Source organism: Spermophilus citellus, assembly GCF_964194105.1.
Source record: "Spermophilus citellus genome assembly, chromosome: 18".
Lineage (NCBI taxonomy): Eukaryota > Metazoa > Chordata > Mammalia > Rodentia > Sciuridae > Spermophilus > Spermophilus citellus.
The window spans coordinates 65,843,471-65,866,364 of record NC_138200.1 but is presented as its reverse complement, the minus strand read 5'-3'; the positions used below and the strand labels follow the sequence as shown (position 1 = coordinate 65,866,364).

General features: G+C 57.6%; 1 protein-coding gene across 1 annotated transcript in view; it reads left to right on the top strand.

Annotated features, from left to right (window-relative positions):
- The first annotated feature begins 3,706 nt into the window (after window positions 1–3,706).
- COTL1 (coactosin like F-actin binding protein 1) overlaps window positions 3,707–22,894 on the top strand; it is a 33,942-nt gene continuing 14,754 nt past the window's right edge. Inside the window, exons 1-3 of the mRNA XM_081274868.1 lie at window positions 3,707–4,160; window positions 4,413–4,495; window positions 21,812–21,969. Of these exons, the coding sequence (XP_081130994.1) occupies window positions 4,084–4,160; window positions 4,413–4,495; window positions 21,812–21,969 (318 nt within the window). The 5' untranslated portion in view covers window positions 3,707–4,083. The remainder of the gene's footprint in view (window positions 4,161–4,412; window positions 4,496–21,811; window positions 21,970–22,894) is intronic.

Here is a 22,894-nt window from a genome sequence, read left to right as displayed (position 1 = left end):
AGCCACAGCCTTGATTAAACTGTGCCTGAATTCCACCTTGGACTTTTTATTCCTTGGGCCTTTGTTTCTCTTATTGCTCAGCAGGTTAGAATTGACTTTTCTGTCCACACTGAAGCACACATTAGACCATAAGCTGTGTGAAGGTTGGGGAATAATTGTCTGGTTCAACTTTGCATGCGCTCAGCTCTTGTAGGTCACATTTTAAGAGGACCACCTCTTTTGCTTTTCGTAAACCACTGGAAGGCTTGGTGCTATTGTGCACAGCAGCCAAGACGGAACTGAATCAGGGTCCCCCTTTGGGTGTGGACGCTGCTCTGAAGAGGAACTGTCCCACGAGGAAGGCAGAACCGAGAGGACCACTTTTTCCAGGAAAATCTTTCTTAGAGCCTGTGTGGCGGGTTCATTTACTTACATGCCTGTCCCTACAGGCGGGTGAGCCTGTGAGGTGTCCTGGACCATCACAGGCCCAGTGCCAGGAAGACAGAAATGAAGGACTGAGTCCACAGATGAGTGTGTTGCCTATTAATTCTCTCTTTTTGAGGTACTAGGGATTGAATATGGGGCCTCATGCATGGTAAGGAAGTGCTCTGCCCCAGACCTTCAAAACTTTTCTAAATTTTGAAAGGGTCTTGCTAAGTTGAGGCTGGACTTGAACTTGTGATCCTCCTCCTGCCTCAGCCTCCCGAGTAGCTGGGGTTACAGGCAAGCGCCACCACGCGCGGCCACAGTATTTATTGCTAGTGTGCGGTTCTTTCCTGACTTCCTTCCTTCCTCCCTCCCTCTCTTGTCCCCTCCCTCCTTCCTTCTCTCTCTCTTCTCTTTCTCTTCTGCCTTAGCTGGGCAAATTGACAGCAAGGTGCTCCAAAGCAGGGTTCCCTTTAAAGTCAATGCTTCTGCGAGACTTGAGAGGCTGAGGCAGGAGGATCACGAGTTTGAGGCCAGCATTGACAACTTAGTGAGGCCCTAAGCAATACCCTGCCTCAAAATTTAAAAAGTAAAATAAAATAAAAAGGGCTGAGGATATAGCTCAGTGGGAAAGCACCCCTGGGTTCCATCCCCAGGACCATTCCTCCCAAACAAAAAATTGATGCTGTTACATCTTGAGTCCAGTAGAGGGCGCCCACAACAACGAGTAGAAAGAACAAGGGACGGTGGGGCAGGAGCAGACTTCCCAGTTGTCCACTGGTCACAGTGCTCTTCCGGGGAAGCTGACCTGCCCAGATACAGGGGGTGTCAAATTCATGATGCCATCCCCTTCTTTTTGGTGGCAACTTAATATTCTTAATAGATAATGCATTCACAAGGTTCCAAATAAAATAAAAAGATAAATAGTAACATTTCTGCCCCCTCCGTGGGCTTTTTGCTTTGCCTCCTCAGCAAGTGCCATTGTGATTGTTCTCTTGAGTGCTTTTTGAGAAGGTTTAATGCACATATCAACAGGTACGAATGTCTATTTACCCGTGCTCCATTTTACCCCAAAGTAGCAGTGTTCTGAACACGCTGTTCTGTACCTGGCATGGTTTATGTGCCAGATCTTGTGGAACATTCCATATTGGCATACGGAGAGGGTCCTTGTTTTTCTTTCACAGCTGCATACTCCTCGTGTCGCACCAGTCTCACCATCCACTCACCCGTCCACCACTGATGGGCAGTTGGGCTATTCCTGTCCTTCTGCTGTTAGAAAGGAACCAATACAAAACCTTGAGTATATATTTTTTAAAATATTTATTTTTTAGTTGTAGTTAGACACAAATACTTTTATTTGTTTTGTTTTTATGCGGTGCTGAGGATCAAATCCAGGGCTTCGGACGTGCTAGGTGAGCACACTACCCCCTGAGCCACAACTCCAGCCCTTGAATATATTTTACATGCGCCCAAAGGTATTTACAGCAGGACTCTCAGCTTCAAGTGTGCGTGAGAATCACCCTTGGGGTTTTCAGAAGTTCCACCACCCAGGGCGTGGCTCAGACCCATGGTCAGAAGCTCTGAGCGTGAGACCAAAGCATCCTGGGGATCCCAGTGTCCAGTCAAGACTGGGTAGCCTGACCCCCCAAGGCCATAGAGATTTAAAGATGTACCAGATATTGCCAAATGGCCTCCACAGGAGGAGGCTTGAGGGGGTGGAGTTTTGTTAACTCACGCTCCTACCAGCAGGGTCCACCAGGGCTGGGTCTTCACAGCCTCTCCTGCTAATGAGACTAGCCAGAGTTTGGTTTTTGCCAACCTTCGTATGATTGATTATTATTTTTATAACTGGGGCTGGAGTTCAGGGCCTCACACATGGAAGGCAAGGGCTTTGAGCTTTTTTTTTTTTTTTTGTGGTGCTGGGGATTGAATCCAGGGCCTTGTGCATGTGAGGCAAGCACTCTACCAACTGAGCCAAATCCCCAGAAGGCAAGTACTCTCCACTGAGCTGCACCCCCAGCCCTAGAATTATCTTCCAGGTATCTCAGTCTTGCTTACTTTTTATTTCTCTTATCAGGGATGAAGCTGAGTATCTTTTCATGTGTTTAAGAGTTGTTTGATCTGCCTGGTCACATCTGGTGCTCATTTTCCTTTTTTAGGTTGATCTCTCTAGATGATAAAAGACCAATAGTGGTGAGCATTTTGCTGCTTTGTCTCCCTCCCTCCCTCTCTTCTCATGGTGTTGGGTAGGCAGGTGATCCACTCCTAGGCTACACCTCCAGTCCTAACAATTCCAATATTAATTTGCATGTTGTCCCTAACCTTCTGGGTTTCTGTTTGGGATTTATTTTAATTACTTAGTAACAATGATTTTTAAATGAATTATAATATATATTCTCCCTGTGTCACTCCACCTAACCCTAAGACTCACCAGTGACAGTGTTCTGCTCTTTTCCCTGTTCCATGAAGGTGCTCAGAGGTCTCAAGCTGGCCCAGTGGCCAGAGTGGGAAAGTGGCAGCACCAGAGCAGTCCAAGAGCCTGGGCTCCAGGTCCAGCCTTTTACCTGCCTGCAGGCTGTGAGTGGACTTCATGGAAGGGCTGGATGAAGGAGGGCATGAAGAGTCCGTGAAGGAACAGCAAGAGAGGATGAGTCAGCTCTTGCTCCCAGGGGGAGGTAAGTCATGAATGCAAATGACCAGAAGACAAAGTCAACAGTGATCCCACCAGCATTTTGGAAGCCGTCCACTTTCTCCCCCACTTTCTCCTATTTAAAATGCTCAATTCTTTCCAATTCCTCCCCACCCAGAATCCACAGCACCAAACACTGGGGTGGGGGCAGCGGCCAGCCTGTCTCCTCTGGTTTGCGGCATTATGTCATCCACTTGGAGGTGTTGGGGGGGGGCGCTCTAAGGCCCTGCAGCCTTGGGGGCAGGGGGTGGGGAGAGGGAGGGAGGAGAGAGCTAGGGAGGAGAGGGCTGGGGAGGAGGGAGGTGAGGGGCGGCCGAGGGGGCGTAGGGTGGGATGAGCTAGGAGGGGAAGGCGGAGAATAAGCGAGGAGGGGCTGCGGAGGAGAAGGGAAGGGAGGAAGAAGGGGAGAGCGAGGGGGGGGAGTAGGAGGAGAGAGAAGGCAGGAGGAGGGAGAAGGGTGAGGGAGGCCGAGAGGTTGGGAGTCGGAAACGGGGAGGAAAAGGAGTCGAGGGAGAGGGAGCTTCGAGGAGTGGTTGGGAGGAAAGGAGGAGAGTGGCGCAGGGGAGGGGAAGAGCCGCGGGAGGGGAGAGGAGAGCGGGTGGGGGAGGACCGGCCGTCGAGAGGCCCCCGCTCCACCCCGCCGCGGGGTTGCGCCACCCACCGTGGCTGGGATTGGCCGCTGAAGACTGAAGGCGCCCCGCCCCTTGGCCGGAAGACCAATGGAGACAAGGGACGGGGCGAGCCGCCGCCCGAGGGGCCAATAGCCAGGGAGGGGCGGGGCGACCGCGGCCGGCGCTCCCAGCGCCCTCACGGTAGGCAGTCCGAGCCGCCTCAGTGCTCGGAGCTCGCAGGCGCTGCGCTGCTGTCGCCGTCGCCGCTGCATCCCTCCAGCCCGCCCTCGGCGCGTTCCCGCCGCGCTCCGATCCCTGCAGCGGGCCCGGGGCGCGCTCGGTCGCTCCGGGCAGTGTTCTGGTTGCAGCCCCGCTGCGATGGCCACCAAGATCGACAAGGAGGCTTGCCGGGCGGCGTATAATCTGGTGCGCGACGACAACTCGGCAGTCATCTGGTGAGGAACTTTTCATTGATCTCCAAGCCCCGCTCCCCGAGCTCTCGAGGGGCCTGGTGCGTCGAACCGTTTTCCAAACGGGACGGATTAAGGGTCATCCCTGGCTGTCTTCTGCATCCTTATTCCAGGACAGCGTGGAAAGCCAGCGCTGGCCCCTTGGCCAGAGCATCTCTTAGATTGGCCTGCTGGAAGCGCTGCACCCTGCAACCGCCAGCGCTGATGTGTGTGTTTTTTTCTTCTCCCAACCCAAAGGGTGACTTTTAAATATGAAGGCTCAACCATCGTCCCCGGGGAGCAGGGAGCCGAGTACCAGCACTTCATCCAACAGTGCACAGGTAGGGAAGCGATTCGCGATCTTTGGGGAGATTGTCAGTTCCTGGGGGAGGATCCGCAAAGGCCCAACTGGGAGGAGCAGGTGGGGGTCCTGGGCGCCTCTGGGGATCTGTTGGAGGCACCGGATCTGAGCTTTTTAAAGCCTCATAAAACCTCTCCCTCTTTGGACCCCGCAGCAGTATGAGTGACCTGCTGGGTATCCTGACTCGGCAGCACCCTCTCCAGGCAGCTCCTCTCCTCTGGAGCAGCTCCTTTGCCCCCTGTGGTTCACTGGTTTTCCAGGGTCAGCTCACACAGTTCCAGACTCCAGTGTCCAACCCAACCCACCATCCTCTTTGTAGGGTTAGTGATCCAAACTCGAAGCCTTCCTGGGGTTTCATGCGCGAGAGAGGAAAGCTACATTGTCCTTTCTCCTACAACCATGTGTCCTGGTTATGTATGAGCTTCTTAACTTGAAGAATATAAAGCCACATTGGAAAGAATGTATGCTATTTGCTTCCATTTATGTAAAATTCTAGAAGAGGTAAATCTAACCCACAGTGGGAAGAATCCAAATAGCCATTACCTTTAGGGTGCAGAGCTACTGAATGGGGCAGGGAGTGGCATGGAGGAGGTGCTGGTAGCTGGAAATGTTTTATATTTTGATCTGGAGGGGGTTACACAGGTGTATACTTAAGTGAACGATCATTAAATCGTATACTTAGGATTTGTGGGTGCCATGTGCTCCCTGTGTGAACCGGGAAAGCAAAGAATAGGTGGTGTGGCTCGCCACAAGCCCCTCAGTAGAGGCGAGAGGCTCAGCCTCACTGGTAATAGGATCCTGAAGGAGCTGGGGGATGTGATTCCCTCCCAGTCATTGGTCTTAAGGTTGGAAACAGGCTTCAGACAAAGGCAGCACAGCCTGGAGGTTGGTTAGGGCCTGGAGGTTGGGACATGAGCTCTGGACCTCGGGGTGTGGGTTTGAATCCCAGAGCTGCTACTTCCTAGCTGTGTAGGTTAGGCAGGTACGTGACCTCTGGGGACCTGGGTTTCCTTATCTGTCATGGGACTGTCATCCAGATGGAGTCAGTGTGTGTGAGATGCTCAGGATGGTGCCTCTGCAAAACTGTAGGGTCATTTGGGAAATAGAGGAAAGTAGCAAATGGTGCCAGGGATCATGTGGCTTCTTCTTTCCTTAGCTACTTTCCTAATTGAAATATTTTGCATTTACTCCAATTCAAAGGGTATTTATGAAGTGTCTACTATGGACAGGGCTTTACTAAGAGTGTGTGTGTGTGTGTGTGTGTGTGTGTGTGTGTGTGGGTGTAACTAAATGTACTGTTTTCTAAAATTTCTCCTTGAGCGTTGTCTCTAGACATTCATTCATTGCTTTTGTAAATAATTTGCTTAAAATATCTGAAGCACAAAGTGCTCACTTGGAGAGAGGGCGGAGCAGGACCAAGGCAGGCCTTTGACTCTCTCCTGTCTCCTTGGTGAATGCTTTCGAAAGTGGACTAAGGGCGAACTCCTTTTCCTCTGCCCTGTGCACTGTCAGCAACTGTTCTGGCCTTTCCTGCTCTGAGGCTGCGTTTTGCTGGCCTCGTCCTAAATCCAGTGGCTTTCCTCCAGCTGCACACCCACCGTCCCCTCTGCCATCGGAGTCCTGCCTCTGAGGATACTGTTTTCTCCACTGAAAGGGAGAAGGTGATAGAGGAAGAAAGCACCTCATCCTGCCCGTGGGTCCCCCGCAGCTGCTCCTGGCCGCTGGGCACCCGGCTTACTCTAGTGGTCAAGGACACTTCCTTCCTCCAGCCGCCTGTGGCTTTCTACTGAGCCCTCTGCTCACACTCTGCAGGGATGGGAGTGGGGAGTGTCTGTCTGGGAGCTAAAAATGCTTTTCCTGCTGCTTGTTGATCCTTGTGAATGGGCTGCAGGATCTGAAGGCTCATCTGCTTCAGCTGGAGTCTGCTCACTCCCCAGCCATCTGTTGGACACAACATAGGCAAGTCCTGGTTGTCCTGTCTACTTTTGTTCCTCTTGAAAAAGCACGTTCCTTCCTGCCACATCCTCATGACCCACTGACTGTGGACTTAGAACTCCAACTGGTAACCTCCCTGGCCCTTGCTATATGCCAGCCACTGCACTTAACTACCTTATCTTGGTTATGCCTCAGATTGGCTCTGTGTGGCCGGTACTACCATAGTTCTCCTTCTCCAGATGCAGGAACTGAGATCACACAGCTAGAAAGTGGCAGGGTTTGGACTTGAATCCGGCTGGGCTGGCTCTGGAACCCATGCTCTTAGCCTTTAGGGAAGAGGCTTAGGTTCTCACCTCTTGAGAGACTGTGATTTACGAAGGACACATTTGCTCCCTTGTGATGCATGGGGAGCCCCACATCCCTGCCAGGTGTCTGGCAGGCCTGAGAAGAAGCGTCCCTCCTGGCACAGGCTCCTGTTTCCCAACACCTCTCCCCAGGTGTGCAGCGGCTGGAGGCTCAGAAGCAGCTTCCCTGGCTTCTCCCTGCTTGAACTGGGCAGGGGCTCTCGGGCTCCCTCCTTCACCAGAAGTATCCTCCCCGGGCTCTTTTCTGGCCTTGGAAGCCAGCGCCCTGCCCTCACCCTCCCGTTTCTTCCTGTAGCAGGACTGGGGGCCTTTTGCCCTGCCGCCTTGACCCTGGTCCAGGGCTGGCCTGGCCCCTCCTTCTGTGCTCTCACCTCCTCTGCCATAGCTCTGTGCCCCAGCCCAGTGCCCGGGAGCCACTGGAAGCCTTGCCAGGGCAGTAGGAGCCTGGCAGAGGAGCGCGGCAGGACGCCCAGCTCTAGCTTTAGCGCTGGGAGCTGCCGGGCACAGGCCGCCTTGGTGAGCCTGCCTCCTCCATCCCTGCAGTCCTCTTTCTTTGTCCCCCTTCCTGGGGGCCACTGGGGTGGGTTCTCCTCGAGTGGTGACACAGATGGCCACCAGCTGCTCCAGCCTCCGCCCCTCGGGCAGAGCCATTGTGGTGGAGCATTAGCGAGCCCTTGCCTGAGTTCAGGGTTCCGGAGGGCCTGTCCTTGGCCTGGCTGAGGTCGTGGCATCCCAACCCACTCCCTGGGACAGCAAGTGGCCACTTGCATCATAAGCCCACCCCTGGGAGGAGCAGCCTCACCCAAACCAGGGGACAGTGGGCGGTGGCTTCAAAGGCAAGAGCAGGCAAACCCCAGCAGGCGCCTGGGCCGGCCCTCCCCCTTCTTCCTCTTTCCTTGCAGCTCTGAACCCTTGACCTTCCGGGACTTGCAGCTCCTCCACCCCATCCCCCCATCGCTGGAGTGAATCTCCCGACAGCACATCCCTGTCAACTCACTCGGTCCTAGACCCCGAGACCCCCTTCTGCCCTCCAGCCTTCTGCCCCGTCCCCAGCAGCACCTCCTGCCCACAGCGCGGCACCCGCCCTGTGCACTTGCACCTGGGCTCCGGACCCCAGCCTGGCTGCCTTGGATCAGGGGGGCTCCTCTGGGTGGAACTCCTCTGCCCTCCCAGCCCATGGATTTAGCCCCACCCCCTTGTGGAGGCCACACCTTTTTTATGTCCAATGCCGACCCAGGTTGGCTCTGCCTCTCCCTTGCTGTGTGGCCTTGGGCAGGTGCATCCTTCCCTGTGCCTCAGGGTTTGTGAGTGAAATGGGGACCCTGAGGGGGACTTCTAACTGTCCTGTGCCATGTGTCAGTTGTCCTTACTGCTGCTTCCTAGAAGTATTTTACTCTGTGGTGCTGTGATGCGTTGTGCTTTCCATCCTGAGGGTTTTGGCCAGTGCCCCCCTCAGTGCACAGGAGGCTGGCATGCCATGGGCCTTTGGCCCCACATGGACAAACTTGGACCCTCAGCCTGGGGCTGTGCAGGCTCTGGGGGAGCAGTTTGCGGGTGGTGATGGTTCCGCTGCACCCGGTACCCTGGAGCAGGTGACTTGTTTACCTTCAGCACTGGGGTTCAGCAGGAGGATCGAGGCAGCAGGTCCACTCCACAAGTGTCACCTACTGTGGTTGTGATCGTATTTGTGGACTTTCAGTGATGTGGAGTAGAGCACAGGGTCAGCGGAACCCAGAAGCAGGGAGGCGAGGAGGTGCTGGGTGGGGCTGGGGGTTCCTGCTGTCAGCAGGCAGGGGGTGAGGGCAGGGCCAGGTGTGGGCTGAGCTGGGCTGGCTGGACGTGGGCTCTGTCAGACTGTCCTGGGAAGGGCTCCCAGGTCATGCCTGGTGGCGAGGTGAGGCTCGGGCTCTGTCTCCGCACTGTCTAGTGCATGTCCCTGTAGAATGCTCAGGGTGAAAACTGCACACAAAGAAGAGAACAACACCAAGATCGGCCCAGCTACGGTTTTGCCACTCAGGTATTTGCGGGCTTGTTCCCTTGCTCCAGGATCCATTCAGTGTGCATCAGTGGCTGCTGGGAGGGGGATCCCTCTAGGCCCCCAGGGTATAGACAGGAGCCCAGAAGAAATGTCCTCAGGAAGCTGAGGGAACTGTGGGTCCCATTTTTATCTATAGTCTTGATATATTTTTCTACATGCATTTTCTGTTACAAAACAGGATCATGGACCTAGGGTCTGGGCCAGTTTCCCTCCCCTGTTAACCCTCCTGTCTTCCTGTGCTCTTCCTTGGAGCCCTCTACAAAGGCTACAAAACGTTCTCTGATCAGTGCAACATTGTTTAACCAGTCCTCTGATGAGGGACCCCGGAAGCCTTTGTTGCAAGCAGTTTTATTTTGGAAAGAAGCCAGGCACCTGGGAAGGAGTCCAGTTTTCTGGTGTAGATTTTGGAGCTGGTTGGTGAAGAGCACCAGTGAAGGAGCCAAAGTGTCGTCCTGGAACTATAGCTTGGCTGTGCTGGGTGACCTTGGCCGGGTCTCCTGCTTCTGTTTCTGCCTCTGTCATAGGGAGGAAGCTTGTGGAGCTCCTCCTGGCTCAAAGGCTCCATAAATGTGGCTTTGAGTGAACGTGGCATCATCAGTGGGTGGGCTGGAGTGAGCTGGAGGAAGGGGGATCCCTGGAAAAGGTTCATCCATCGTGGGTCTTGTCATCAGTGAAGCTCCATCTGGGTAGGTGTCCTGTGGTGGCTGGATGATATCTGGGTGCAGGTGATATTCCCAAGATGCTCTGTTCAGCCAGGAGTGTTCATTCAGCCCAGAGCATCACTTGCGGGGGTGGAGGGATTGAGAGTTTTGTTCACGCAGCATCCTGTCCTTTGGTGGGGGAGGGGGGAGCCTTCCTTCATGTCAAAGCTATCCTGCTCAGCCAAAGTCATTCCAGAGGGCTGAGGCTGCTCCTCTCCTTGGGGAGCATGTGACCTAGACCTGACCAATCAGCAAGCCACACCTCTGCTAACTGTAGTTCAAGGTTGGGCTCAAGTGATTCAAGGCCAGGGGATCATGTTTGGTCCTGGGACTTTGTACAGGATTTTGTCTTTCTCTGGGATATAAACTGGTGAGAATAATGAAGGCTTGGAGCTTACAGGGCCCATCTGTATAGAGAAACTGGCAACTCAGGACACATAGAGCCAAAGGTTGCAGACGGAGACCAGATGACATGGTGACACCCCTGGATTCAGCCACACCTGAAGCTCTTTCTGAACTCTACCTGAAGTAGACTGTTCACTTTCATCAGCCAATGATTATTTTTATTTTAAATCATCCAGCTCGGGTCGGTTCTCTGTTATTTCCATCTAAAAGAGCCCCGCCCATAGTTTCCAGGTGAGACAGCTGGGCATAGACTCAGAGAGGGGGGGATCCTGGAGGAGCAAGGAATTAGAAACCCCTCGTGTGAGCACTGGCGGAGGAAGCTGGGGGTATTTCAGCTGGAGGAGGGAGGCCTCGGGGAGACGTGAGTACTGTCCTCAGGTACTTGAGGGGCTGTTGTTGGAAATCGTGAACTTCCTTGGCGTGCCACCTCCACCCTGGCCCTGTGTGGTCAGGAGTCAAACAGCAGAAATGTCAGGCACAGATTTTAAGAGGATCTGGGGATGAACAGTCACAAATTGGATCGGAAGACCTCAGACAAGGGGTGAGTCCCCTGTGATAGGAGGCATGTCGAGAGAGGCTGCCTAGCCGCCACCTGGCATGGCCGTGGGAAGGGCTTGCTCTTGCACTGTGCCCCCAGCCCCATGCCCTGCTCTCTGTGGCCTGGGAGGAGGGACACCATGTATATGAGCACAGGCCTGGGTGACGTCCCTTGGAGGTGGGGTCAGCCCTATCTGGATGAGAAGGCCCCAGAGTGGTGGGGTGGACCCTGAGGACAGCCTAGAAGGGCCAGGAACGTGAAGGACACACTTTGTACAGTACAACGCAGTACAACGCGTATACAGGTGGCGATCTCTGTTGTGTGGCCTCACACTTGAATATTTTTTTCCCTCTGAGCATGTGGATTTCAGGAATTTAGGTGAAAAGGGAGGAGAGAGTTGGCTCAGGGCCTAAGGGCGCTGGGAGTCTGTGGCAGTGCTTGGGACATTGTGGAGCGCAGGCCCTTCATGGTCTCTGTTGGCACGTGCTCACTGAGCCCCTGCTTCGGTCCAGAAGTGAGGTTGGATTATCATCATTAAATGGAGCCATGAAGGGATGCTGGGTCCTGGCCTTTGCGGTTTGGGGCAGGATTTGGTCTCTGTCCTCTTCCCCACTCACCTGTCTCCGGGATGCGCTGAGCCCCGCGGCGCAATCTCGTTGTGTCACAGACTGTGGGGGCTTTTTGACCGCTCCTGGTCTGTGTTTGTGGCCACGTCTCCTGTGACGTGGTTGGTAGGTGTCCCTCTTCTGATAAGTACAGTGTTCCTTGCCAGAAAAGGAGTCCCATAAAGATGAGCTGAATTGAGTCTTCGTTTCTGGAAGCTTCTCAGGCGTCGCGGGAAGGTGTTGTGTGGACTTCACAGGTGCCGCAGAGGCCCCACCGCCACCCCTCCACCTGCCCGCCCCTCTCTACCTGCCGTGTCCTGGGGCCCCTGGAGCATGGCGCCCCGTGCCCAGCTGTGGCCATCTTCTCATGGCCAAGTCCAGCGGCTCTTTGTCTTTCTTCCACTTTCCTCCCTCCGGCCCCTGTGGGTGACCGTGGTCTGCTGAGGAGATGCCGCCCCCACCCTGCCCCTGTGGCGACTGCTCAGTTCTCCTTTCTTGCCTCTCCTCTCACTTCCTCCTGTCGGTTCTCCTTCCCCTCCCTGGGCTGAAAGTCTGCAGCCTCTGTTTCCTGGGCTCCACCCTTGACCATGGTGTCTCTTCCAGGACTTCTGCCCTGAGCATCCCCCGCTGCCCAGCCCCGTCTCGGCCCGTGAACGGGAGTCCAGGCCAGAGGTGGCTCTCAGAGCTTCACTCCAGTGTGTGCCCAGCCCCCAGAAGCATTCTGTGGCTTACCCCCTTGGGTCCAAGTGCTTAGACACGACGCGGGGTGCCGGCACTGGCCAGCTGGCCCTCCCATGTGTGTCCCCAGCACACACAGCTCTGACCTCACGGTGCCCAGATCCAGGCACCGCGTGGGTGCGTTGCCTGTGCTGATGGGGTTCCCCATCTGTAAGGGAATAACGAGGCCCGGACACGGGGAGCAGGCGTTCTCTCCACCTCACTGAGGGGACCCTGTGTCCCTGGAGAGCCCAAGCCCTTGCTGGAGACTGCAGTTAGGGGAAGGCGGACTTTGCACCCAGACCTGGCCTGCTGTTCTGAGCCGCCCTCCTCTCCCCCTTCCTGTCTTCTGCTGGGGTCCCCTCTCTGCCTGAGGGCTTCCTCCACCACCCTTTCCCCGAGGGCTTCTACCTGTCAAGGCCCAGGGTAAAGGTCCCCTGCTCAGAAGCCCTCATCTTTGTGCGTGTGCAGTGCTGGGCATGGACCCGGCCCTGCGCCGCCTCTGAGCTACATCCTCGGCTCTTTACAGGTTTTTTTTTTTTTTTTTTCGGTAAATTTTGGAGTCTTGCTAAGTTACTCAGGCGGCCCTGGACCTTGTGGTCTTCCTGCCTCAGCTGCTGGGGTGATAGGTGGCCACTGGGGTGAGAGGTGGCCACCGTGCCACCCTCCCCACTGCACTGAAGCCCTCTGTACCTTCATGGTGTTGACCGCATGTGCCTTTGCTGTGCGTGTTCCTCCCTCCGTGGGGAGGTGCTGCGGGGAACCTGGGCCTCCTGGAGGGGGTGTCCTTGGTGGAGAGTCCCTGACCTCTTGGTTAGCGAGCTCCCAGGTTCCTTCCCCCAGGGATGTGTTTGTTGTCCCTTTGAGGGGCCTGAGTCAGGGGCTGTAGCCTGGCAAGGGGCTCTCCCAGCAAGTGCTGGCATGCCATCCTATGTCTGTGTCTCAGGAAGAGACCCGTACTGCCCAGGTCCACTCTCGGTGGGACTACAGGTGAGCTGTGGGACCTGGGGCTAGTCTTCCAGCCTCGTGCCTCAGGGTCCCTGTAGACAGCTCTGGCAGAAAGGCTCTTCCCGAACCCTGGCCACCCTCTGCCCACCTGTCCTGCCCTTCTCACCTTCATTGGCTTTAGGTAGGGGGCCCCCACAGCTGAATCCAAGGCCAGGACTTGGGTGTCAGTGGGGCATTTGGGAGGTGAACCCAAAAGCAGGAGGAAGGGTGCAGGGAGAGCCCTGTGTAAGTTGGCAACTGGGGGTGGGGTAGGGTGTGTGTGCCTGGGAGGACCCACAGGAGGATGGTACCCCGGCCATCCACTCATGTCCCTCACTGGCCCAGGGGCTCCCTCAGGGGCTGCAGGTCTGCGCGGCTCCAGGTGTGTCTGTGGGGTCAGCAGCTGCCAAGGTTTCAGAGACAGGCCCACAGCAGGGCAGAGAGCCCACCGAGGCCGAGGCCTTGTGTGCCCAGCTGCTCTGAAGCCAGGGGAGGGCTGTGCCCAGGGGCCCAGGGTCAGAGGGGGTCCACTTGCAGCACCCTGCAGCACCGAGGTCACAGGTGCACGCTGGCGCCCGGGGGCCTGGGCTCTCTGGGCTGGAACCTGGGCTGTTTTGTTCTTCTGCACCTGGAACAGCCCTGCAGTCTGCACAAGAGATAAGGAGTGACAGTCCCCGAAGTGTTTGAGAGCTGGGTCGCGCCAGAAGGCCCGGCATCCTGTTCCTGTGCAGTGACTGCAGCGTGAGCCTCGTGGCTGCCTTGGGCCTGGCCCAGGTCTCCCCGAGAGCCCGGTTTCGCTGTTCTTCTTTCTGCTTAATTTTATGCGTTTAGCCTCCCCGTCCAGCTCTGCAGCTGGGCAGCAGCGGGGCCCCAGAGGCCTGCTTCTGAAAGCCGGGGTTTTTCTTGCCATTTAAAGTTTCATGTCATCGGTGCAGCTTGAAAGCGACCTGCCACAGATCCCGTTCTCAGTTCCGCACTGAGTGCGGCCATCTCCCTTCCCCCGGGCACTTGTTCTTGTTTGGCCTTGTGTGCGGTGTGGCTTCCTCCCCCGTACGTAATTAACCTGCCAGGGATCACAGGGCGGCCCCGCCAGCCTCCCCGTGCCAGGATCCAGCTGAGGCCTTCGCATCGGGTCCTACTCTGCTGTGACACGTACCCCAAGCCTAGTGACCTGAAACGACACAGAGCGACCACCTCGCGGTTCTGGAGGCCAGGAATCTCTCTGGTCTGGGCTTGGCCAGCTCCTCTGGAGGCCCCAGGGCAGGATCTGCTCAGGGACTTTGCCGGTTCCCAGAGGTCACCTGTGCCTTGGCCTGGCCAGTGGCTGCCCGTCCTCTCGATGCCACCTCCAGGTCCTGACTGTCTGCCTCCCTCTTCCTCACTTGAGGACCTCGTGATGACCCTGGGCCCACAGATAATCCAGGACGGTCTCCCCATCTCAAGATCCTTGACTCAACCACATCCGCAAAGCGCCTTCTGCTAGTGAGGTCACGTTCACAGCTCCAGGGGACGTGGATGTCACTTGCCCACCCCACACGTCTACTCTCGGTTTCATTCAACCTACACCTAGGCCAGTGGGAGGCCCTGCTGTCACCCCCATTTCAGAGACGAGGACACTGAGCTCAGGGATGTGCAGGCACTTTCTGGACAGCACAGAGCTGGGCTCCTGACGCTGCTGTTGCAGACACCTGCAGACGCAGCCCACGAGAGCCAGAGCATGAGGCTCTCTCCTTGAACCCTGAGGGACAGGCCTTGTGCCTGCGCCCCTGGTGGGGTGACTGTGGCACTTTTTCACTGTTTTTTTTTTTTTTTGGTGTCAGTGTCTGGCCCTTGGTGAAGTGGAAGACCCGCGAGGTCCTGGGGCAGTGCTGCTGTTCAACGTCCTGCCGTTCCTGGGCTTGACTTCTGACTGCACCACTCGGGCCTGCAGGGAGCCCCTTGTCATCTGAGCTGACCTGGAAGTCAGGGTCTCCCCTTTTCTGGCTGTAATTGCACCCTGCTCATAAAATGGGGCTTATTATTCCTGAATGGCAAATAAAAGAAGCCGCTGCCCGGGGCAGGCCAGGGCACTGGGGCTTCTGGGGAGCGGGGAAGGAACCTGGCTTCAGGCTGGGCAGCCCTGGGGGGACCCCTGGTTGGCCCCGTAGTCCCAGACCCTCTGGGTCCTCCCAGCAGGGGACAGAGGGGGGCCTGTGCTTACCACGGGGCTCTCATGGCCTGACCTGGGGCGCTGCCCGGTCTGTTCTAGGTTTGGCCAAACCTGGCCGCCCTGCACCACCCCAGGGATGCCGCCCCCTCTGGGCTGTCTCCACGCATTTTCCAACAAGTGTGTGCACCGGAGACCCTCTGGCCACAGCCAGGGACACCGTGAGCTCCATCCAGGCAGGGATTGGTGAGTGCATCACAGAGTGTGACCTCGTGGAGGTACCAGAACCCACTGAGTCCCGGCCCGGCGAGGGCAAGGTTCATGGCGTGTGGAAGGCACCTCAGTTTCACATCTGTAACGGAAACAAGGCGAAGGGTGACTGAGGGGCCAGAAGACGACTCGGAGCAGGGCCCAGTGTGGGGCCGTGGCCCTCGATGAGGGGCTGGGTCTCCTCTTCCTCTGGCCTTTGTTCTACACCCCCTGGTGGCTGACGCCCAGGGGAGGCTCTGCCTCTTCCCAGACCTGCCTTCCCCATGGCCACTCACCAGCCTTGGGCCGCAGTCGTCCCTCTCTGCACCCACTCTGCCTCCCGCTGCCTCCACTGGCCCCACCACAGAGGCCTCCATCTGGCTGGTCTCCTTGTCCTTCTCCTGTTCCTCTTCCTGTCTAACCACTTTCAAGGCATGCTGTGTCCCAGGCCCATCCCGAGGGCTTTACTCTGTCAACTGGCGTTGCCTTTCAGCCCCTGCGTGTCCCCCTAGGATGAGGATGGAGACGCAGCTCCTGCTGCTCGCACCCTGGGTTGACGTCTGGGCCTCACCTAGCGAATAGATACCTCGTTGCGTAGCTGCAGAACCTCGAGGAGAGTGGAGGTTCCCGTGCAGACGTCCGTGTGCGTTAGTGGATGTGGGGATCGTAAGAGCCAGATGAGTCACCTGGGAATGTGCGTGCTGGGGCGGCCAGCTCCAGGGCCAGTGTGTCGTGGACACCAGGGGAGGAAAGCCCTTGGCATATTCTGTCCCCACTATGCGGGGCTCCGAGGCAGAGGTGGAGAGACCTGCCCTTGCCTAGAGAATTGGGCATCAGAGAGGGATGCCACTGGGCCATTTTGCACAGCCGGAGAGAGGAGGAGCTGGACCTGCACTGGGCTCCTGGCTTCACGCTCTTCAGGCTGGGAGCGGCTGTGCCTGAGGGACAATCGTGCGGGCCTTGCTCCGCTAGTTGTGCTACCCGGCCTGGCCTGCCTTCTGTTAAGAGGCAGTCTGGGAAGGCCTGTCATTTGCTCTATCCACACTGGGCCATTTCTGCAGCCTGTTTGCCCCTGCTCCTGGGGGTGGAAGTCACACTTACAACCTCCAGGAGGGGAACGGTTTGGTTCTGATGAAACGTCGCCTCCCACTGAACTGAAATGGAGCCGGGAACTGGGCCTGGAAAGCCCCAGAGAAGCCAGAGACGCTGTGCGAGGGCTGTCTGTTGACTCAGAACTGCTAACTGAGCCTGTGCGGGGTGGGCATGTCTGGGAGCCCAGGAGGTGCGGGGAGCGAGATCCCTGTCCTACCTGAGTGTGCCCGCTGGCCCGTGGCAGGTCAGAACGAGAGGCAGAGCTGGTGGGGCCGCCCCAGCCTGCCTGCGGAAGCCGGCTGGCCTGGGTTCTATCCATCCTCCCCACGCCCACCTGCAGCAACAGGAGCCGCTTGGCCCTTGGCCTGCGGGCCCGTGCCCTCAGAGCCACCCCCTGGGCCCGGGCAGCTGGTTTCCTGCTGTCTTGGCCATCCCCGCAGTGCCCGGTGACCACGGTCCCAGCCTTAGCATCTCTGTGTTCCCTTGCGGCGTTTTTTGGCCTGCTCCTCTGCTTCCTGAGAGTGGGGATTGTCTTATTAGGCAAAGTCCCCGGGTCACAGGTTGTCAGTAAGTGTTTGACACCAAAATTCGCTGACACCAAAACCACAGTCGCCCCCGCAGTCACCCCGACTCCCGTGCGGGTGGCCCTGAGCATCTCGCTGTGGATGTTTCGATGTCGTACTCAGAGTCCCCAGGGAGGGGTTTGAGCCCCTGTGTGCCTTAGTGAGAAGCTGGAGTCGTAGAACACGCTGACTTCCATATTAGGAAGTAAGAGCTAATCGTTTTCTACGAGCCAGCCGTGGGGGAAGCCTGCAGTTCCGGTGTAATCTGGGTATCCAGATCAGCCGGCTCCCCCGGGTCTTGCTGGAGGCCTGCCTTCCTGTCCTCTGGCTCTCCTGCACCCCCCTCCTCGTGCTCTCTGTCAGACTTGCAAAGCTGGGTCATGGGCGTGTAATGAGAACTCAGTTAGTGGGGGTCACTGGCAAGGCTGCTGCTGGGGTGGCAGGACACAGTGGCGGGCTGCAGGAACAGGGCGCCAAGGCGCAGCCCAGGGGTGACCACGTATGCACGTGCAGGACAGAGGGCGGGAACAGTCTCCCTTCACCTCTGCAAGGAGCAGACCTGGGTGAAAACAGAGCTTCTCTCTCTTCACCAGTGGGTTTTCTTTATTTTTTACATTTTTCAATCTCTCAACACTTGGAGGGTGTGTTCTGTTTCATTCTGGATTTTATCCATTGGGGAAACTAAGGGACTGAACAGGGAGAGGGGCAATCGGAGGCCTTTTGGCTCATGTGCGTCCACCCCAGGGAGCCGGACCGGTGCCCACCCAGCCCTGCTTCCTCTGGGGGGAGGGCCTCTTCCCCTTCTCCTTTGCAGGGCAGTGCCCTTGCCCCACAGCCCCCTGGGCAGCCGTCTGGGAGCCGGCCACTGCATGACCACTGTCCAGCCGCCGCCTTGCCCTGGTGGCAGGAAGTCAGAATTCTTCCCATTTTCTTTCCTGCTCGCTGCGGGGAGAGCTGGGTGGACAGAGGCAGGCTTTGTGGTGCATGTGCCTTCCCTTTCCTGAGCTTGTTTGCAGACTCTTAGAGGTTGCAAGAGCAAGGTCAGCTCGGGAGCCGGCTGCAATCTCGTCTGCTCTGGAGCAATTTCCTCCTGGGCCCTTCCTCTTTCCTTTGTCTTGCTCTGAAGCTCAGTGGTGGGTGGAAATTATGAAACTACTCTCTCTTTTCTTTCTGTGGGCCCCAGAAAATTTGTAAGGTGTCTACTGGGTGTCCACCACCGCAAACCGGGCAGAGCAGGGAAAGGGACATCACAAAAAGAGTAACTAAAAAGATAAAAAAAGACTCGAGCCAAAGTTTGTGGGGTACTCAGGCGGTGGGACCCCTGCTTTTGCTTATTTCGAATTATTTTCCGCCTGGTGTGTGCTCTGTGCGGAATGAGGAAAATCATTCAAAGCATTTGCAAAAGCCTGAGAAAGTTGTGCACGGCAGGTTCTCAGTCTCAGGATTGCGTCCCTCTGATAGGACTGGCTGTGGGGACAGCAGCAGAGACTAGAATCTCTTTTGCAAGGAGACAGGGCCCATGGTCAAGTGGACTGGATGCAAGTGCTGAGTGGGACTGGCCGGAAGTTCACCACTTCTGCGACGACTAGTTTGGGGGCTGGGGGTCCTCGGGAGCTTGGTGGTTGTCTTGGGGGAATTTTGTGTAGCGCATCCTGACAGTTGGCTCTGGAGTTCCAGGAACCCTGACCTCCGCACCCTCCCTCCCCTCCTTGGTGGTCCTCCCCACCCTCCCTCCCCTCCTGGGTGGTCCTCCCCACCCTCCCTCCCCTCCTTGGTGGTCCTCCCCACCCTCCCTCCCCTCCTTGGTGGTCCTCCCCACCCTCCCTCCCCTCCTTGGTGGTCCTCCCCACCCTCCCTCCCCTCCTTGGTGGTCCTCCCCCTTCTCCTGTTCCCTTTTCTTGCCGGGCTCAGCTGGGTCCTGCCTGGCCTGCTCTCCTTTGCTTCCTGGCCTTCCCTTGTCATGTCCTGGGTGCTGTAAACCTGGTGGGGTCGGGGTGGCCCAGGGGGCGTGTCACCAAGGTGACCCCTTGTTGGCCCCGGCTGAGGCTTCGTAGACCAGCTGAGGGTCCAGATGCCTACGGAGCCCTTCCTGCCAACCCTGCAGGGTGGCTTCTCGTCAGGTAGGTGGGCGAGAGGCACAGGACGCAGGGAACCCTGCACAGCAGCTCTGTCTCCTGTAGGTCTTGGGTGTGGGAGTCAGTGGGCGGATGGTCCCGTGGCCCTCAAAGGTGTCATGCTCAGGAGCCACCCTCAGGAGCCGCTGTGTCTGCTGGTTCCGTGGGCCATGGTGTTGAGAGGCTGACCCCGGAGCCCCTGCCCGCTCACTCCCTCCCAGGGGAAGGGGTGGGGGAGGGGCTGCACCCTGGGCAGCTCCTTGTCCCCTGGTCCTGGCTCCTCCCCCACCAGCCCTGAAGGGTGGTTCTCACTGCTGGCCCTTCCCATCCTCCCCTTCCTCCTCTTCCTCCTTCTCTAACTCAGGGGCTCTCCAGCTTTGGTGGCATCGGGGTCACCCTGGGGGCTTGTTCCCACATGATTTCCAGTCCCCATCCCCGGTTTCTGAGTCTGTAGGTCTGGTGCCCCTGAGAGTTCACTTTTTCCCATGGAATTTTTGGTGTATCCCCCTCAGGAACCTCTGTTTTAGACTTGACCAGTGCTCCAGGGAAGGGCTGTCTGGTGGCTCATCACTCGGCCCTGGGACCAACAGACAGCCAGGGCCGAACCTCCTGACCAGTTTTGTCCACGCGTGTGCACACACACACGGAAGTTCAGCTGTGCTTTTTGGCTGCCGTCCCACATTTCTCTGTTCACACCGGTGCTGGAGAGTGACCCCCCCTTCCCAGCGCAGTGACCAGGCTGCTGTCTATTCAGGGAAAACAAGGGGTGGTGGCTCTTCCCCTGGCTTCCCGGGGCGGTCCCGATGGGCGGTGAAGCCCCTGCAGGGTGGAGGGAGACAGGCCCAGGGATGCCCCGGCCGCCTGTCCCAGTGGAGCTGAGCGGTGACGATGGCAAGAACTGTGTGACTCTAGCTGCTCAAAAATGTGCCCGTCAGCAGCTTTGTCCACCGGCCATTGTCAGATAAGCCCCCACAGTCACGCGGTAAGCCAGGTCCCTCCGATCATTTACATGACATCAGCCTGTGGTTCTGGAAGGTTCCCAGTGCCCTTGGGGGCAGGGCTGTGACTTACTTCTCGTGTGTCTGTCTTATGCCGGGGCGCGCTGGATCCCCTGGGACTCGGGGTTTCACTGGACGACTCTCATGGTTCTCCACCAAGAACAGGGTGACAGTTGATGGCTGAGGCCTGGTGCTGCCAGGATAGACCTGGAGGGTCTGAGAGAGGCGAGGGAGGGGCTTTGGGACCCAGGACGTCCAGGCCCTGGGCTTCCTCGAACACCTCACGTGGCCCCTGGGCTCTGGTGTTACCTGTCCAAGGGTGACGTGGGTGTGTGGTGACACCCGATGAGATGATGTGTCAGGCTGTTCTGTAAGCCACGGGGCTGTCCCAGCCTGAGGGGTGGTCACGGTCCCTTGCGTTAGCAAGTCGGTGAGGGGGGTCCTCCTTGAGGCGCTGGGCGCCTCCTTTGCCCGGAGGCTGCTGGCTGGGGTCTTGGAGGTGACTCGTGTACTGGGGTGGGACTCAGCAGGAAGGCCCACAAAGACTCCAAGAAGAACGGCGTGATTAAAAACCAGACAGAGGCAGCCCCTCCAGGCCCGAGGCTTGGACCAGCGGAGGCACCAGCGGCCTGGGAGCCTCTCTGCACAGACCCACTGATCCGGGTTAAGGCCCGTCTCCCAGGGATTCTAATCCTTGACAGTGCGGTCGATCCCTGAGAAGTCCTACAGCCACCTCAAGTGGCTGACACAGGACAGGTGACCCCAAACCAGCAGCCCTGCACATGCGACACCCTCCAGTGAGGAGCTGTGGGGAGGATCTCGGCCCCCGGCAGGTGGGCAGCTGCGGCAGGCTGGACTGAGCTGAGCAAGGTGTGCGGCTCCTCAGGGAAGCCCATTGTGGGGGAAGCCCGAGGGTCCCAAGGATTCAGGGACATGCAAGTCTAGTCCAGAGGCTCCCAGCCAGGGATGCTTCTGCCTCCAGGGCACATCAGGCATTTGGGTGGTCACAGTGGGGGGAGGGGTGCTCCTGGGGACTAGTGGGTGGATCCAGGGATGCTGCAGGACACAGGATGGCCCTGGCACAGAGATGCCCCCCCCCCCACACACACACATGTGCCCGCACATGCCCTCTTCAAACACTTGAGAACATGGAGTGACATTTTGGCAGTGGATGGGGGACTTAGCGCAGTGGATGGTGGAAGGGGTTTTGGAGCGACTCTAATGAGAGGAGTGTGGCTCATTGGGTCAGGACCTAATGCAGACCAACGGGACACCCCCGGGTCATTTAATAAGAAGGAGTATGTGACCAGCGTGACACCCAGCGGAGAAGCTCAGGAGCCGCCAGGCCCTGCTTGTCTAGCTGAGCATCCCCAGGGGACCCAGGCCTGGCCCAGGCCCAGGCCAAGGCTCTCCTGCCCCACTGCAGCCGGTGCAGCTGGCTTCCTGACTCCGCAGGGTCTTCCCTGTTCTAGCGGGGACCTTAAAGGTTGAGGGAAGAAGTGCGGGTGAATTTCTGTTCCCCAAATCAGATCCATAATTTGACCTTGACCCTGAGGAGGTTGTGGAGATTGCAGCCCGAGTGACCGCGGGGGTGTCACGTGACTGCTGTGCACCTCCCTCCCCACCATGAACCCACACTGATGTGTGAAGTGGGTGGTGGGGTTAGAGGAGGGTGCTGGCCCAGGCCAGTGGTAAGGTCCCCTCTGCCTCCGCCTCCGCTGCAGGCCTCCATCTGCTCCTGCTCCCCCGCTGCTCCCGGCCCTGTCTGGCGTCTAACCCGGCACCCATGCCCCGGCCCTGTCTGGCGTCTAACCCGGCACCGTTCTCTTTGCCGTTGGCGCAGATGATGTCCGGCTGTTCGCCTTTGTGCGCTTCACCACCGGGGACGCCCTGAGCAAGAGGTCCAAGTTCGCCCTCATCACGTGGATCGGCGAGAATGTCAGCGGGCTGCAGCGCGCCAAGACGGGCACAGACAAGACGCTGGTGAAGGAGGTGGTCCAGGTAACTGTCCTGGGTTCCTTGGGGCCAGCGGGTGGCACCTCACAAGGACAGGGAGTGCGGGTGGGTTCCTGGATCAGACGAGGACGGACCTGGCACAGTCTCCGCCTCTGCTGTTACTGGGCTGATTCAGGAGGCCGAGGGGGCGGTCCCTGATATGCCATCCCAGCCTTCACGACACAGAAACATCAGCCAGCTCACAGAGAAGGGCTACCAACATGGCAGCCACCACCTGGTCACATTGTGGATGACACCCAGCGGTGGCCATGAGCTGTCCTCTCTGGGCAGTGGGCACCTGCTGGCCTTACGAGGGAGAGCCGGAGTTGTGGTCTGGTGTCTAGAACGACAGAGGTGGTGCCTGCTGCACACCCCGGGGCCTGGGCAGCTGGGACGGCCTGTTGGGCTGAGGAAGGGGGCGAGGTGGTGCACCCTTGGCCTGTGCCTGAGCCCTGAGAGCTCTCTTTGTCAGGTTCTGTGTCTTAAGTCTGTTTCATCCTGTCCATTAAAGAAAACGGACACTGTTGGAGCCCCCAGGGTCTCTCCTTGGAGTGAGGGTGTGGGGCAGCCTGAGAAAGGGAGCTGGGTTCCAAGAAGGTGACCCAAGGCATGGACAGGAGGGCAAGAGCACTGCTTCCCAGAGGCTCTCAGGTGCAGGAGGATCCCTTGAAACTTGAGCCAAGGACTCCTTTCCTCCTTCAGTGAGTCTATACTGTGGTTTGCAACTTTTCTGCACATCGACGTAGAGCTCTTCCAAAATTAAACTTTGATTTAGAAAAAAAGGAAAGCAGCAGCAGCAGCACATTCCCGTTGCCTCCGTTGTGCACTGTGCTCTCCCCGCCAGCTCCCCTGCCCTGTGCACCTGCATCCCTGCTGTGACAGCCTGCAGGTCACCACGAGTCTGCAGCCTCTCTTAGGTAACAGAACCCAT